Genomic DNA, 17,772 nt, shown 5'->3' on the forward strand with positions numbered 1-17,772 from the left:
GTCCCTTCCAGGGGCATGTGAGAGTGACTTGTCTACGTGCTGTCCTCACCACAGCCACACAGGGACTCACATTCCGGAAGGTGCAGACAGTTTCCGGAGACCCCGTCAGACCCTCCCTGACCCGGTGACGTGAGAAGAAAGAAACCTCTCGCTATCTTTAGCCCCTGAGACAGAAATTCTTAATCTGCTACCACGACTTGCTTAGCTTGACTAATCACAGAATGCACATTCTTCTAGAAAAGAGTAGCTGATGCGTTTGTCTGTAAGGTCCTTTGAAACTGTTAAGGGCTGAGCTGTGTCCCCCTCAAATCCTCATGTTGAGGCCGTAGCGCTCAGCACCTCAGAATGTGCCGCTGTTTGGAGATAGGGCTTCAAAGAGATAATTCAGGTTAAATGAAGTCCTAAGGCTGGGCCCTGATGCAGTGCGACCGGAGTCCCTGGGAGGAGGAAGACACTCTGGGGACGCAGGCACACGGAGCTCAGAGCTCGAGAGCGCGCAGCGAGGAGACCGCCCAGGGGAGAGGCCCCGAAGAAATCCATCCTGCCGGCTCGACCTCGCCCCTGCAGCCCCCCGAAGTGCCACACGCACACGTCTGTTGTGTAACCCCAAGTGAGTGGCACTTTGTGACAACAGGCTGAGCACACAAATACAATGACCCTAATATTCTCTAAGTTTCATCTTCTATTTGCAAGATTGGAGGTGAACTCTATGAATAAGTCTCAAAAAATTCGGGGATAAATGACATAACATGTCCTCTTTCGTTAGGGTTTCTCAGGAACCCTGGAATGTAAGGTACTAGAGAAGAGTAAAAGAAACACAATTGTTTGCCCTTCCAGGAAACTTTTAAATTTCTTAGCATCCCAGTCAAGGATTTATGATGTAATTTCAGGAAGGCCACATCTTGTTTTGAAAAATGCACTTGCTGTGTTGTACCCGCATGGGGGTTGACCGGAATGTGGCCCTGCACACCCCAGGGACACTGGCTAAGCCGGCGCTCGTTTGTACAGCTTCGTGAATCTCTGTTGGGAGCTGGGGTGAAATCGGAGTGAACTGAAGAGCTTGGTTTTGAATATGGGGATTGAGGTATTGGTTCACTTCCTGAATACAGGTGCGTAACACTCAGGAGCGAATATTGCAGCCAAGAAACAATGCACCAGGTTGGCAGTCCCCCTCCCATGTCCACAGCACACCTGGATACCTTGCTTATCCGTCAGGACACCTGCCCCCCAAGTCTGAGTGTGGACCCCACGCGAGGGCAAGGCAGCCCCCTCCGTGAAGCAGGGAGGGCCATGAGCTAAGACCGAAGTTGTTACGGGGGCTCCCAATCTGTCCACCTTTAAATTTCATGCTTGTCCTTTTACTGTGGGTCGAAGTGGATCCCCCAGAAAGGTCTGTTCAGGTCCTCACCCCCGGGTACCTGCGAATGGAACCTTATTGGAAATAGAGTCTCTGCAGACTCTTTACCAAGTTAAGAGGAGGTTATCTTGGATCAGGGTGGGCCCTCGTGACTGGTGTCCTGATGAGAAGGGAAAACTTGGGCAGAGCCCCAGAGGGGCCGCACTCACAGAGAAGGTGGCCGAGGCACGGTGGAGGCAGGCGTGGCCGTGGCGAGGCCTCTGTGAGCCGGGGAGCGCGGGGACGGCCCGAAGCTGGGAGACACGGCAAGGGAGTCTTCCCTGAGCCTTCAGAGCCTTCAAGACCTTGATTTCTGACTTCCAGCTTCCAGAACTGTGAGAGAATACACTTATTTTATTTTATATCATCGTCTTTGTGACCTGCTTGTGGCCATTTGATCCCGCAACCACAGGAAATGAGACACTCTTGTTCCTGCCAATTCCTTCCTATAGTGTGGAAAACTTTAGAGGCAGTGGGGGCAACGGGTATAACACACACACACACACTCACTCACGCTCATATGTATACACTCACACACGCTCACACACACACTCACGCTCATATGTATACACTCACACACTCACGCTCATATGTATACACTCACACACTCTCACACACACTCATTCACGCTCATATGTATACACACACACTCTCACACACACACATGCTCATATGTATACACTCACACACTCTCACACACACTCACTCATGCTCATATGCATACACTCACACACTCTCACACACTCACTCACGCTCATATGTATATACTCACACACACACTCACACTCATATGTATACACTCACACACTCACACACACTCATGCTCATATGTATACACACACACACTCACGCTCATATGTATACACTCACACACACACTCACTCACGCTCATATGTATACACTCACACACACTCACGCTCATATGTATACACTCACACACACACTCACGCTCATATGTATACACTCACACACTCTCACACACACACACACACTCAATAATAAACGAAGAACGTAAGCCCAGGGTTGTATAGCAACATGCCAAAAATACCCACTTTTTTACTGACTAAAGGAGCATAATACTGCACAGCTAATCTTCAATGAAACTATTTGGACACAAATAACATCCATTTGATATATGCCTGCTATGTTGGAAACAGAAATACGCTTTTTGTCTGCCCTTGGCCAACACCAACTCTGGAAAATTCCTCTTAGTCCAGCTTTCCTGTCTGGCCCCCGAAGGCCTTCGGCGGCACCTCAGTGGCACCTCAGTGGCCCTGTGGGGAGCAGCGCTGCGTGGACCCTCGCGGACGCCCACCCTGCCTGTCCGGGTGATAACACAAGCCGCGGTGATGAGCCCTTTCCTCGTATTTAGCCTCTCAGTCTTTGAGGGGGATGGAGATTCAAAGACAAGATTGGGAGGGTCCCGTCGTAGAATCCCTGCACCGAAAGGAGAGAAAATGCAATAAAATGGGGTCATTTATCAGCAAGCAGAACAAAGCTTTTTTTCTTAACTTCACAACCCACGTGTGGTGGTTAAGAAACTGGGGAAAGCAGGGGCGCCTGGGTGGCACAGTGGTTAAGCGTCTGCCTTCGGCTCAGGGCGTGATCCCGGCGTTATGGGATCGAGCCCCACATCAGGCTCTTCTGCTATGAGCCTGCTTCTTCCTCTCCCACTCCCCCTGCTTGTGTTCCCTCTCTCGCTGGCTGTCTCTATCTCTGTCGAATAAATAAATAAAATCTTTAAAAAAAAAAAAGAAACTGGGGAAAACAGACCTTGTGTTTTCCTCTTGTTGTAAGTTGTAAGCTCCACAATGGGCCGTGGGTCCCCAGCCTAAACAGTTGAGACCGTTGTGGAAAGAGAGGGATTTGACATATCAGGACATGTGTTTCTGAAATCACTGTGGAAAATCGATGCCCTTCCAGTCATGAAATCCTTTGATTGCCTTGATGAGATCATTGTAATCTCCCGCAATGCTTCATGGTATAATTACCAAATTGTGCAAATTAATGCTATTTTTAGTAATTTTTTTTCTATAGAGTCTTTAACACCAGTGCATTCTTTTACCCGATTCATAAATCTTAAGCAATTGCAGCCTGAGTAGGCAAAAGTTGAAACAAAGATGCAAGGCCGTGTTGAAATATTTAGAAGCTTGCTCTGAACCATTCCAAATCCATTATTTTTAGAGTGAAGTTTTGAAAACACCACTTCATAATAATTCATAATCAGAAAAGTTCTCCCCGACTATGGGAACTAAAGACCATCCACCGAGTTGAAAACTATGGAATAAACACCAATCCCAGGGAGCATAGTTCTGGATACTAATCATTCTGTGACAGTCACCCTGGCCTGGACCCATCGAAACTACATATGTGCGCCTGGCAGGCCTGGTTTCTTCGTCAGCAGCTGCTCGGAGGAGCGGCGCGAGCCCCGCGCCCCACCCGTGGTGCACTACCATCTCCTGTCTGCAGAGGCCACTGCTTTCTGGAAATGAGACCCTCTCCTGACGAACCCTTGGGGTTTCTCAGGTCCCGGAGTAGAAAGAGATCTGCAGCTTTCCAAAAAGGTCAGCATGGAAAAGTTCTTCCCAAGGAAGCTCCAGCAAGAATAAAAGTGGCAAGTAGGATCAGGAGATAACCTGGCAGGAGTTGGGTTCCGGATGTGGGCGTCTTAACTTCCTGAATGTGATCCCTCCATCTGTGAACGTCTGCTTTTCATCAACTAACATGGCGGCCAACAAAGCAGGATTTCATCAAGGTTCAAAGGAAGGGCTTGCTGACATGGAGAAGTGCCACTAGGATGAAACTTGGAGGAGGGACTCGCTGTCAGGCTGGGGTGGGGGCTCGTTTGACACCTCCAGCTGTGGGCTCCTTCAGGGTCCACCTCATCTTCAAGGCAAGATCATGCTTGTCTTTAGGAGGCCCCCGGCCAATGACCCAGCAAAGCCATGCGAGGGCTTGGTTTTCCCACCCAACGCAGGGCTCCTCTTCTGGGCATGTTAGCTACAGCTCTCCCTCCTGGGTGGGGAGTAGGGTCTGCGGGTCTGCACCACAGCCTGATGCCCCCACCACCCCATCTCCACCTGCTCAATCCTGCACTCTCCTCTTAGCTGTCACAGCCATTACCCCCAACGAACTCTTCATCCCTACCTCCATCTCCAGCACAACTTCCCAGACAACCGGCCAGCTTAGGACTTGTGGTCAGGCCCTTAGACACAGACTTACTGAATCCTAAGGAATCTAAAGAAAACAGAGGGAGTCAAATTTGGCTGACCCTATGAGAAGAGCAATTTCAGGAGGGGAAATGGGAATTGAGACTACCGACTGGCATTATTTAGAGGACAGAAAATAGAATTTCATAAAATTGAAAGGCTACGAATTTTATTAGTTTATTAAATTATTAATTTATTGATCTTGATTTTTTTCAGTTTTCCTTTCATGTCTCAGAGCTCACCTATCTTTCACCCAAATTGCCATAATTTTTTTGGTGAGGGGAGATGTGGAGGGCTGCTTAGAAAGTCATAGGCCCTTGATGCTTTTTTTTTTAAAGATTTTTTTTATTTCTTTGAGAGAGAGAGAAAGTGTGAGAGAGAGAGTACGGCGGGGGGAGGGGCAGAGGGAGAAGCAGACTCCCCACCGCGCAAGGAGCCCAGCACGGGGCTCAATTCCAGGACCCTGAGATCATGACCTGAGCTGAAGGCAGACGTCCCACCAACTGAGCCACCCAGGCGCCCCTTAGGCCCTCGGTGCTTTGTGCCCAGTAAATGACCAGTAAGGAGTCCTGGTCTGGGACGGCCTCTTTGTGTGTCCGTCCCAGAATTCTCCGGCCCATTCTCAAGGTCAACACTTCCACCAGGGAATGCAGAGATGCGGCCCACACAGCAAGGCCACAGCAAGCCTGCGCGAACAAAGGATAGAAACTTTCTCCCAGGAGCCTAGCGCCCTTGGGGGCCGAGCTCTAGGAGGATTCTAGAGCAGGCAGAAACTCTTCAGCTTCTGAACCGGACAGTTCAGCTCCCAGGTCTGGGCTTGCAGATCTGGGCAGGGTCTCTGGGCGCTGTCTGCCCTGGCCCCGGCGAAGTTGAAAGCAAGCTGCCCAGGGACGGTGCCGAGAACACGCAGGTGGCACGAGCGGGCCGGCCGCTGGAGCAGGAGCGGAGCTGGGGCCGGCCGGGGCAGAGCGCAGGTGTTCAGAGAGGAAAACACCAGCTGCACCGAGGGGACCATCTCGAGCTTTGTGACTGGGCCCCAGGTAGTCTCTTCCCTTGTGGTTCCTGCCACCATGCTTTGTCACCCGCTCTGGGCCCTGGGATGTGCACCAGCTGGACTCCCACGCACAAGCGCTGGTTGGGTTCGGCCAAAGAGGAGCATCCGGAGATCTGAGAGAGGAAGGGAATGGGGGAGGGATTAGGCGTTATCCCCCCGTCTGCCTCCTCCTCCCCAGTGAGGTCGCCACCCGTGAACCGTCCCTGTCCCTCAACCGAGGGTCCCTACCCCTCTCCAGACACCTGAGTCATCACCCTGACCGCTCAAAGCACCGTCCACTCTGAGAGGTCCTGGTGAGGTGTGTGCACTGTGGCTCTCGCCCTTCCAGTCACTCAGAGTGGGTGTCGAACCAGCTCCGAGGGCCTCCTTTCAGAGGCTCCACACCTGCGCTCCCTCCAGCCTCCGGTTACTCTCTCTCCCTCCTCCCCTCGGGCCAGAGAAGGTGCCAGGTGAGCGGCTACTAGCTCTGGCTACTCCAGGCAACCTCGTGCAAACGAACCCCTCTGGGGCTCATCTGACCGCGACAGTGCCTGTGTTCTGGGGGACTCTGACCGGCTCCCCTCCTCCATGTCCTCCTCGGCCTCCACCGCCTTTCCAACTACCCAGCTCTGCCAACGGTACGTGCTCGGTTGCTTCCTTCATCCCCAGGTTTGGGACACGCTGACTTTGAGGTGACATGTCAGGGCTGGGGTCAGACACTGGACACAGAAGAGGCCTCAGAACCCGGGCATCCCTGGGGCTGGGCTTGACCCTGTAGAAGAAAGAGCCGGTGGAGAGCCCCAGAGTTGAGGGAAGGGGAAGGGATGAGACAGAGGGGAGAAGAGACAAAGATGCAGGGTCATGGAGGCAAATGGAGAGAGTATTAAAGTTTGTTTCAACTTCACCTTGATGAGTCGATGAGCCTCTGCTGTAAGCACAGAGAAGATGTCACACGGACCTGCTCACAGCTGAAGGCAGGGAGTCCCTGCGAGTGTTTCTCCCACACGGGTTCCTGCACCGCGCGCTCTGCTGACCCTTCCCCGTCACCGCACGCACCCCTTCCAGAGGCCCCCCTTCCTCTGCTCATGCTCACGCTCAGCTCCAATGTCCCAAATCCTAACAAGGGGTCCTCACCCCAGCTTGTGCTCCACGGGATCCCCAACCCTGGCGCCTCGCTGGCAGCCCCTCCCTGGCCCTCAGCCCCCCCTGCCCAGGCCTCCCAGGCTGCAGAGGGGATGAGCGACATCTCTTCTGCAGTGAAAAATGAAGCCCCAGGCAGGCACTTTGCCTATTTAAGTCTAAACCAAATTAATTTGAGGAATGGCATTTGCGGTTTAATTCCTAATGACTGTACATGAGTGGATACGTCCTATTTTCTGATGAAATATTCCACCGTCTGTCCCACAAAAATGGCGAAATGAATGAGCGTGGAAGTGATGGATGTGGAGAAGCCAACTTTAAACAAAAGTAAATGCGTCTTCGCCGTCCAAACCCTCTTGTAATCTGAAGGACGCTGCTTAAAATCCCCGTGCAGCCTCATTTGTAACACGAAGTGGTTGAAATGGATGATCTCATACTCCGGGACTTCATGAATTTCTACGATTTTATAAGGCGAGGATGGGGCAAAACAGCTGCTCACAGAAGGACGGTTCCTTTGGTCTGACCACTTCTTCCTGCCTCTGTGTGAAAGGGACGGGGTCAGAGGCAAGACCCAAAAGTGGAAACTTTCAAGGAAGGACACGCCTTCATGGGGCTGGCGTCCCCGTTCTTCCAAGGAGACTGAACAGTGACAGCATGGTGTTCACCAGCCTCCAGCGACCAGAATTCCCTTAGACGTGCCCACCTGCCCAGGAAGGGCCACCGCCTGACCACCTCGTGCTGTTCACGATCACTGGTTTGCTTAGCCTTGGGGTTTGTTTTTTTAAGATTTTATTTATTTATTTATTTATTTGACAGAGAGAGAGAGAGACATCCAGTGAGAGAGGGAACACAAGCAGGAGGAGTGGGAGAGGAAGAAGCAGGCTCCCAGCAGAGCAGGGAGCCCGATGCGGGGCTCGATCCCAGGACCCCGGGATCATGCCCTGAGCCGAAGGCAGACGCTTAACGACTGAGCCACCCAGGCGCCCCTGGCTTGGTTTCAACATTGAGTTAGTTTTCACTATAGAGGCAGAGCAAAGTCATTTGTGGAAATTTTCAATAAGCAAATGAAAAGAAGAAAAAAGGCAAGGAAATCAACTAAAAGCTCTGGCACCTAACGCCTACTGTGTGCATTCTTCTGCATTTCCCCCCAGCCTGTGTTAGATCTGTAGTTTTTGAAATCGCGATCTCTCTGTGTGCAGGATTCCACATCTCCGCTTCGTCCTGTCCCGTGGGAACAGGAGCGTTTAGAGCAGACGATGGAGCGGACGTCTGTGCCCATGGACGGGGGTGAGGGTCGCTCAGCACCGCTGTCAGCACAAAGAAGGCGTCGTACTGCAAGATCTTCTTTTAAAAATAGTAATAAAAGGAGAGAATTGATAGGCTAGAAAGTAGGAATGGGACAGTTAAATTTTTGTATCAAAGCACTGGACAATCTCTCGGTGTGTCCTTTTCTACAAAAGTGCAGAACAGGGGAATAGGAAATGCAAAATAAAGTGGAGTTAAACGCTCTCACCCGGGAGGAGTCTCAACCCCTTGAGCCCATGGCCGCTGCCTCCTTTGCACACGTCTCTCCGACCTGGCCTCCTGCCCTGTGACCCGACCACTCAGGCTCAGATCCAGAGATTGGTCATGGCTTCTGGGGGGATGTCGGACCCTGCTTCTTTCTGCGATGGTTCCTGAGCTCTGTCCACCTCTGGCCCCGAGACCTGCCCCAGCACAGATGACAGATGTGGGCAATCTGGGGCTCTGTCTCGGGATTCGTCCACACACCCCGCACTCACTGCACCCAAAGGACGGGCCTCTGCCACAGTGCCCTGCAGGCGTGCCCCCCCTCCGCTCCCCAAGTCGCACGGGTGCCGCTCCTACTTCCCTGCACTCTGCGCATCTCTGCAGGGATGGCTCGTTCTGATTACACTCCCTTACATTCCTGAGACGCAACAGGATCCGTCATAACTTGAAGGTCGTGTTTATATCCTAGAAGAAGGAAAGCGCCAGATAGCTATTCTTGGAGAGGGCATCGCCAAACGTCCTTGACACGCTGTTTGATGCCGCGCCATCATCAAATCAGATGTCTCAAAGCCCCTGATTTCAGTACACGTTTCCCTCACCTCCTGGCATGTGCCTGACAAAGAAAATCAGATGATTTCATCAGAGAGAGCTGATTCATTTTGTGGTTTTGGCACAATTTCCCAAACTCCGTGTATTCAAACTATCCTTAGGAGCAAAGCACCTGTGTGCCAAGTTGAATCGGCGTCGGGCGCTCGGCGCGCGCGCCTCTGACAGGCGCTAACAAGGCCAGCCTTTTATCTGCAACGGAGCCTCAGGTCCTGGAGTGGGTGGCATTCTGGGGAGGCAGTCACCTTGCCCATCAAGCAGGCTTCCTGAGGACCCCAGCCTCGGGCGGGGGGGTAACTCCACGGTCAGGACCTGGAGAGCTTTGCGTTCGTGGAGACAAAACAGGTGGGAGTCTGTCCAAGCACAGATGGGATGGATGGTTCTGGCACAGAGATGCTGTCAGCACCTCACGAGTCCGGAGGCTGGGTGTCTTCACACCCTGGCAGGATGGAATCCAAGGAAAAGGGAAAAGGCAGAGAACCCGAAAGCTGCCCTTAGTTACCTGTGAACGTGAGATGAGAAGCCCAGGTGTTGGGATTAAGAAAATGGAAATGTCCTTAGAGTCTGGCGTCAGCCCTTTGGCAGGTGGCTGGGATGGTGGCTGGAAGCACCATGCCGAGCACAACACGAGGCCAGAGCTGGGGCCACTGCTCTTGCAGCACTGCTGGCCTGGAGACGATTGCCCGACCTCCCTGACCTTTCTGCACGCACAGCTTGTCTGGCTTGTGTGCGCTTGCGGTGAAAGAACAATCCAGAAGACTCTCCCCAGGGCTTTACGGTGATGCATTAGACAGCTTTCGAAGGAGTGGCCTCCCCTTGAGGAACTCGTGATTCTGTTTCATCACACAGTTATCTGCAAGCCCTTCCCCCGCATTTCCAACAAAACATTTGCTGGGCTCCTATTTCTAAAAGTCACCCTTCCCCAATCTTTTTTCTTTTTAAGGATTTTATTTCTTTATTTATTTGAGAGACAGAGAGAGAGTATGAGAGGGGGGAGAGTCAGAGAAGCCGACTCCCTGCTGAGCAGGGAGCCCGATGCGGGACTCAATCATGAGAAGGCAGTTACTTAACCAACTGAGCCACCCAGGCGCCCAACCCTTCCCCAAATCTTAACAACTGCAAAGAATTCCAAAGTGAATATGCCTCACACTTAAAAAACAAAAAAACCCCAAAGAATCCTCTCTATAGATGTGTCAGTGTGGGACCGCTCAAAGGCTCCAGGCTCCGGGGTTCACAGTTGGGCCCCAGCCTAACAATTTGGACTGAACGATGATGGCTATGACTCATCGGCTTGTTTGAAAAAAAAAAAAAAAATCATTAAAAATCTTGTTTGCGCAATGAATCATGGAACTTTACATCAAAAACTAGGGATGTACTGTATGGTGACTAACATAATATAATAAAAAAAAAAGTAAAAAAAAAATTTTTTTCAAAAAAATAAATAAATAAATAAAAGAAAAATCTGGTTTGCCTAAATTTTAGTTGTAATTTGAACCAGTTGTTGCATTAAATTTAATTGACTTAGGTGGAAATTGGGAGGGAATAAGGGTACTTTTATGATTAATTGCTTGAGACAGTTTAAAGTTTATTTCCTCGCTCCTACATTTTTCTCTCCCACTCAAAGATCGAATCCTAACTCGCATTTCAGAGGAAAGAGGTCTGTTCCTCTGCTTGACAGAAACACTTCCAGGGGCCTGAGCTGCCCAGTTTGCAGGGACAGCGGCAGCCCAGAGCTTCCCGGCTCAGGCGACTCGCCAAGCGTCGGGGTGGCCGCAGGCTCGGGGGTGGGGGGGGGCAATTTAAAAGCGGCCAGAGAGAAACTGGAGACGAGCCCCTCCCTCCCTGCCACAACCTTAGAAGAGCATCGGCAGGTAAAACAAGGAGTCCCCCTGGTCTTGCTTTCTCCTGGAGGTCCTTCTGCACATTTTCTCAGCTCTTCGAAGCAGCTCTGTGTTCTCAGACCTCCCTCCTCAGATGCACCCTGGGCAGGTTTTCAGGAGCTCTCCCTGCTTCTACACCTCATGCTCTCACCCCTCCCCCCCCCCGCCCCGTTCTGGTTCATAGCTGATAAAAGACAACCCCACGTGCTGGTTTTCTGGAAAATATCGGATAAGTGATCCCAGGCAAGCATGCTTTTCCTGTCTGGCTGAGCAGAAGGGCAAAAGTTAGCAGGCTGTCAGTGCCCAAGAGCGAGGCGGGGGAGACCACGGCACACTCAGGAGGCCGAGCAGAGGCTGGCCGAGAGGCTCCTGGGGCCCAGCACAATTCCACCGCAGTGTGGGCCATTTCCCTGGCTTTTCCAGAAACGCCCAAGGGAGAGGGGACACTGGCCTCTGCACCTCTTGCTCTCCGGGTCCTTCAACTCTTGCTGTTCAGAGGAAAATCCCAAATCCTGAGACAGGCAGACGGCTTCTCCCTTCGCCTCCCCCACCCCTGTCCCATGGCGCCACCACCTGCCTCGCTAGGCTTTCTGCCCCCTGCTTGACATCTTGCTTCTTGACATCCACCCCAAGTCCCCCCGGGCCTCACTCAAGGTTCTGGATCCTGTCTGGATCCCATTTGTAGCCAGCCAAACCCACCCCTAGAGACCAGACCTGCTCTCCAAGCAATCATGGAACTTCCTTAGAATCATGTCTCTGCCCTGAAACCCGAGGCCAGCACATCCCATGGCCACGGACAGCAGCCAGACCACCCCGAGAACAGCAGGCCTTGCGAGGGGCAGCTGGCCCTGCCCTGCACTACACCAGGTTCCCAGCGCCCCTCACTCCCTATTCTCTGAGTCTGGCAGGCCAGCTTGACCCCTTCAGCCCCAGCCGCTGAGGCTGTTTGCCCAAGCCAAGGACGAGACATCACCTGATGCAGACAGACTCAAGGTTATGCGAATTCAGCATGTATCCAAAGTTTGGAATCTGGTAGAGTCCGCTCATTACTGTGCATTTCTGCATGAGGGAATGGAACATTACCTACCAAAGTTTGATCCTGTGACCCCCGGGCATTAGCAAAATGTGCCACAGGCATGGTTTTAGTTTGCTGATTGCACCAGGATCCGGGAGACGCCCCCATGCTACTGAATGGTTTGGAATCACAGTTCTCGCGAGAAACCAAAACCAGTACGTCTAGTCCATGTGCATCGGTTCCCTTCCGAAGTAACCTGTGCAGAAAGCCTAGTCTGTATCAACTTATTTTTCACATTTTAAAGTTTCTTCCTGTACCTGCTAATAATGTGGGGTTTAATACTTCTTTTAGAAGTTCTATTATTTACGGCTAGACCTCTGCTGTGATGTTTATGCCAGTAAATCTCCCAGGCTTCTCATATATGTTGCCAAATCCCTCCACCCCCAAATAATCCAAACCAAAAAGCTGCATCAGAAATTAATAACCATGATCATAAATCAAAGTGAAGGTTTTATCCTTTCATTTTGCATAGGACATCATGACTAAATGAGTACCCCAGTGCGCACAGGACTTATCAAAAAGGGAAAAAAACCTTCCCTAATCAAAGGCATATTTCATCTCTGAAAAATTCATCAGAATGTGTTACGGAGTGACTGTACGTCTTGAAAATCTCTCTCTGGCACATCTGGAAGCTCACTTTTTTTTTCATCATTATATTCAGGAATACAAGCGGTTTTGATTTGCATGCATAAAGCAGTTTCTTCATCTCTTATCTTGTGTGCCATGGGAATGAATTCCGTGATCTATGGCTGCAATTACTGAACTACGGATTAAGAGCGCCTGCATTATGCAGATGGGTGCCGTGATCCAGAAGCTGCCGGATATACGATAGTGCAGGAGTAAACTCCGCCGTTTCGTACGATGCTGATCCCCTCCGAGGAGTCCTGCCCGCTGTCTGGGATCGGTTTCCCTGAGCACCTGAACTCAGGCTTTCCTGGGCTGTAATTAGGAAAGATGCTGACAAGTTACCTTGCTCTTGCAATCCTTTACTCAAAGCTGATTGTCGAGATGCCACCTTCTGATTCCTGAGCCCATCGGGCTGAGTTATTCCCTTGGCTCTGCAAGGGGGCTCTACCTCTCAACTCTAAGTGACACACCTGCTGGTTCCTGCCATGCCCTCCAAGGGTGGATGTTCAGTGCTCCTTTTTTTTTTTCCCCCCCGTATATTGGCTGGAGGCCAGAATCTCCGGGAAGGGCTTTCATCATTTATAGTCACGCCCATTCTGCCCACTCATAGTGTCTGAGTCTGTCCACAGGATAGGTGGTGAAGCATGAAGAAAGCAGATTTGTGCAGCAATGCAAAGTATGTGGACCGATGTCCACACCTCCACCCTCCCAAAGCAAGGCTGCTGGTACCCTTCGCAGCTGTCATCAGGAGGCAACCTCCCTGTCCAGGGGATGGGAGGCACCAAGAAACTCTAAGGATAACGTCATCCTTGAACCCCTTCCATAACTCGGGCTACGTGAGCTTGGAGAAAGTCCTTACGCTCCATTTCCTCCTCAACAAAATGAAGATAATATTGTTGCTTACTGCATCCGTTTCCTACGGCTGCCAAAACAGACTGTGTGACTCAGAGTGACAGAAACTTATCATCGCACAGTTTGGGGGGCGGAGGTCTGAAATTAAGGAGCCCATGAAATCTGGAAGGAAAAGATTCTTCCTGCTTCTGGTGGCCCCAGATGTTCCCGGCTTGTGGCAGCCTCACGGCAATCTCCACATGGCCTTCTCCCCGTGGCTCTTCACACTGTCCTGCCTCTGTGTCCAAATGTCCCTTTCTTATGAGGACACCGGCCACACTGGATCAGGGCCCAGCCTAACGACCTCATTTGAAATCAGTTGCCTCTGTTAAGACCTAATTTCCAAATAAGGTCACATCCTGAGGTCCTGGGGTTAAGACACCGACATACCCTTTCAAGGGTCACTATTCGGCTCGTAACCTAGCACTAGGGTCACGGCGAGCACAAGAGAGGGCGCAGGCAGGCAGAGCAAGCGCTGGGCTCCCCATGTTCATGACCTGGCCCCGGGCTCCAAGGACAGGCATGCTGGGTGGGGCGCACTGTGGCTTCTTTGCCAAGGTCCAGCCTAAGGTAGCCGAGGGGGACTGGATAGGACTCAAACTCCTTAACACGTAAGAACACTGTTGAAAGCAAGCTGCCGGCGTCCCGGTGGGTCCCCTCAGCTAGATATGCAAATCCAGCTTCCAGATAATCCTGGTAGCACAGACAGCTGCCTTACCCAAGGCAGTCACGTGAGCTTCTAAATTTGGCACAAAACCTGCTTTCTTCCAAAATCATGGGCAATTATCCTCTCTGAAAAGAACGAGATTGTTGGTTGTTTTTCAAGGCAAAGGAAAGGGAGAAGAAGAAGGAAGGAGGCATAGCTACCACAAATTGCTCTGGGTTGAATGCTGCCTGAGGTATTGAGCTCTCGGAGCAGAGATCGGCTGCAGGCTCGATCCGCTGAAAGACCCATCAAGACAACGATCGAGATGGCCCGATGGTCAGCAAGGCTCCCCCAGTTCTAACTGAGCCTGGCTGTACTCCTTCCGCCATTTTGAAGAATTCTTATTTTAAAGATTTTATTTATTTATTTGAGAGAAAGAGACAAAGAGCATGAGCAGGGGGGAGGGGCAGAGGGAGGAGCAGACGCCCCACTGAGCAGGGAGCTTGATGCGGGGTTCGATCCCGGGACCCTGAGATCATGACCAGGGCCGAAGGCAGACGCTTCACGGATTGACCCCCCCAGGCGCCCGTCAAGAATTCTTCATCAACGAAACAACGCTTATCACTCCCGTCCACCTGCCCCGGCCTCCGACTGAGGACCCAGCCGGGCTGCGGGATAAGCAGCGTGGATTTTGGGGTTCATGTTTCTGCGGGAGCTGCATCTAAACACCACTGCTTGCATCGAGTCTCCCAGCAAATCAAACCGCAATTCCGATGCCCTGAAACAAGACTGTCGTGCCCACCGCCCTTTATCATTGGAACGGCTTCTAGCAGCGCTGGAAACTCAGGGCAAGAGCTGGGAGTAATCTCGGTCGTGAAACCTCCCGCTGGTTAATTATTACCAGAGATTCTAGTGCCGTATCAACTTGTCTCCAGCTACAATCCTTGTTCCAGCGGATGTTCATAAAAAATGTCATCGCATGGAGCTCTTGAAGGGGACAATTTGCAATAGTTTCTTCTTGCTGGTTTCATTGAGAAATCGTATGGAATCGAAACTGATGTTCTAGGGGAATATTACCGAGAATTTTTCCCCTTGGTCATAATGAGTCTACCTCAGAAAACTTCCAGCTAAAGTAATTTCTCCAATGTTCTGTATGGGGGTACACTTTGGGAAACCCACTGGTTCCTAATATGCTCCTAATCCCCCTCTGCTTACTTGTAGGGGAGAATTTAAGTTTGAGTCCTCAGTTCCCCAAACTTATGTGCAATGTGACCGTCTAATAAGCTCTCTGAGGTAATTGGGTCTAACCTCAGCCAATAACACAAAGGAGTTTGGTGCGCTTTTCAAAGGCAGCCATCCATCCCCAGAGCAACTCTTACCCAAGCCTCCACTGAGAAATGTTTGAGAGACATGGAGTCCATGCAGTCTTCCACAGGTTCTAGAATTTTCCACATGAACTAAGGTCTGTATTAGCTGGTTTCCTTCTCTGTCAGAGTCACCTGGCTGCTAAACTCTGCACTTGAATGTAGCGATGACCCGAGAAAGAGCCTTGAGTGACTGAGGACACTGTGCGCCGCATCACTTACAAAGCCCATGTGAAAGATGGTGTGACACACACGCACACATGCACACACTCACCCCCATGCACGCACACTCACGCACACATCACACATGCACACACCCATGTGTGTGCACTCACACACACATACACACGCACACCCATGCACGCACATATCACATACATGCACACACCCACGCATGCACACGCATGCACACATCTCACGTGCACACACGCCATGCACGTACAGGCATACACACATAAACATGAACACACATCACACAAGGACACATCTATGCATGCACGCACATACACACATCACACACATATGCACATACATGCGTGCCCTCACACGCACACACACACCAGGAAAAATTTGCTTCCCTGAGGGAGGGACTCACGTGTTTTCTCTTTGTGAACGCTGAAACTTGATAACAGATTCATGTTTCTGTTTTTGCTCTGACCATCAAGCCCCTGAGAGCCAAACTGGCGTCTCAGCTTTGGTGCGGGGAATACCACGGGTCCCGTGTCGGTTGTCTGTCTTCCTACACTTTGCCTCTTCGGCCCCCACGCTTCTGCCATCTTGAGCTCCTCTCCCAAGTGTGGTGCCCCCGGTCCTAACGTATTATTATTTTTTCCTGATTCACACATGCATGTTGTGAAAAGCGCCTACAACCATTTGTGAACAGAGCGAGGTCTATCAGTGCATCCCTCAGTCAATCAAACTGACGATAATGGGCTCGGAGCTCAAATACCTTTCATCGGGGTAGCAGCTGTGCCGTGCAACACGCATTCCTACGTGTGAACCTGAGAAACGAGGCATCGTTCCGACAACAGGTCTTGTTCTTCCGAACGTCAGCATTAGAATAAAACAAGGAAGCCTGACAGCCTCTGAGTGGGAAGGCTCGTGCCTGGGGCTCGGCCCCTCCCATATTCCAGGAGCTCCTGCAGCTTCCACCCCCTGTCTCTCCAGCTCTTCACTCACAGCAGGCAAACATGCTCGACCCTGCAGCAGAGGAAGAAAATAAAAATAAGCAATGTCCTTCCACCCTTTGTTCCTCTCTGTTTCCCTCAGAGTGAGCCTTCTGGAAGAGCTGTCCCTATCACCTGATTGGGAATCCAAAACTTTCATGGTCACCCAGAGCTGGACCAAGCACTCCTGGGTCTAGGGAAACAAAACAGTGTCCAAATCTCACATTGATCCTTTTCTGGCTGCTGTACAGATCATTAAGCTATGAATAATGGTTTCAAAGATTCGAAAAGCTTAACCAATCGAGGATAGATTCGATCCGTATGTAGACACGCAGAGGCAAGCACATGGGTTTTGCATGACATTTTGCACGTTAGGTGGTAGCAGAGAACCTAGCTGTGAGCTAAGCCCACCCTGCCCGCTCAGGGTCCTGTCCACCACATGCCTGCCTGCAACTGCCCCCGCTTCTGCCAGCCCCGTGCCGCCACTTGGATGCTTGCCCTGCCTGGGCACTGCGCCAACCAGCTCCCCTGGCCCATCAGCAAGGCGGACTGATGTATGAAGGTGGAATGTCCAGTTCAGGGCCCTGGGGGCCTAGCTATGTGTTCCCACGGGCATTCGTTTTGTACAATTTGCAGAGTAAAGTATTTGCTCCACTGGTTAAACTCACCATGTTCTTTCCACTCCTTCCTTTCCTCTGGATTGCTGCTGCTGTTGGAGGGGCCCAGGCATCTGAAGCATCCATGTAGAGGGATGTTGAGCTGGGAAAATGATTGGTGTTCACGAGCTATCTCTGTGGTTTGTGTCCGTTTCTGTGGACAGTTATGTTATTGCTCACCATCCCGGTGGAGGAATAGCTTCTGGGACTCCTCCTACCGCCCCTCGGCTGCCCATCCAGCCTGCTCACGCCTTGACTTGGACCAGCTGGCTACCGGTGTCACAGACACAGAGCGTCCTGAGGGACAGCCCTCTACTACAGACGGGGAAATGCCCTGAAATCACACAGGAAAGAATTGTGACAGTCACTTTTCCAAATTTGACAGCAAGCCTAAAAGTTTACCCGAGTCTTCAGTATCTGCCCCCTAACCTTACCTGTGAACAATGACTGGTTGTGAAACCAAAGGAAACATTTCTAGACCATCAAAAACACAAAATGATTTTGACTAACCCTGCCAAGGGAAGACCTAAGCTGATTGTCTCATCTCTCTACAGAACGTAATAATCCAAAACTA

At 51.2% G+C, this 17,772-nt stretch overlaps 1 protein-coding gene across 11 annotated transcripts; it reads right to left on the bottom strand.

The window, feature by feature from the left end:
* Positions 1-5,055: 5,055 nt before the first annotated feature.
* On the bottom strand, positions 5,056-17,372 carry LOC103662638. 11 transcript variants are annotated; one of them, XM_008690292.1, is made up of 4 exons: positions 17,211-17,372; positions 16,326-16,576; positions 6,285-6,410; positions 5,056-5,772 (listed from the first exon to the last, which is right to left on the bottom strand). In XM_008690292.1, the coding sequence occupies exons 1-4, from the start codon at positions 17,283-17,285 to the stop codon at positions 5,352-5,354; spliced, it is 873 nt and encodes a 290-aa protein (XP_008688514.1). In that variant the 5' UTR covers positions 17,286-17,372; the 3' UTR covers positions 5,056-5,351. The 11 variants fall into 11 exon arrangements, 7 of the variants coding, with proteins under 7 accessions (XP_008688514.1, XP_008688516.1, XP_008688519.1 ...); XR_005837048.1 differs by lacking the exons at positions 16,326-16,576; positions 17,211-17,372 and adding an exon at positions 15,972-16,314 and having other exon boundaries at positions 6,159-6,410; XR_005837047.1 differs by lacking the exons at positions 16,326-16,576; positions 17,211-17,372 and adding an exon at positions 8,292-9,891 and having other exon boundaries at positions 6,159-6,410.
* Positions 17,373-17,772: the final 400 nt, after the last annotated feature.

The sequence above is a fragment of the Ursus maritimus genome, unplaced genomic scaffold (assembly GCF_017311325.1).
Source record: "Ursus maritimus isolate PB19 unplaced genomic scaffold, ASM1731132v1 scaffold_1, whole genome shotgun sequence".
Taxonomy (NCBI): Eukaryota; Metazoa; Chordata; class Mammalia; order Carnivora; family Ursidae; genus Ursus; species Ursus maritimus.

Bases quoted from the DNA above. Each gene is read 5' to 3' on its own strand.
- LOC103662638 (XM_008690291.1), bottom strand. From the start codon at position 6,884: ATGTCGCTCATCCCCTCTGCAGCCTGGGAGGCCTGGGCAGGGGGGGCT. The intron at 6,411-6,543 runs GTGAAGTTGAAA...TTTCTTCTACAG, and splicing joins AGGCTCATCGACTCATCAAG to GGTCAAGCCCAGCCCCAGGG. The intron at 5,773-6,284 runs GCACGTACCGTT...TTCCTCTCTCAG, and splicing joins GGGATGAAGGAAGCAACCGA to ATCTCCGGATGCTCCTCTTT.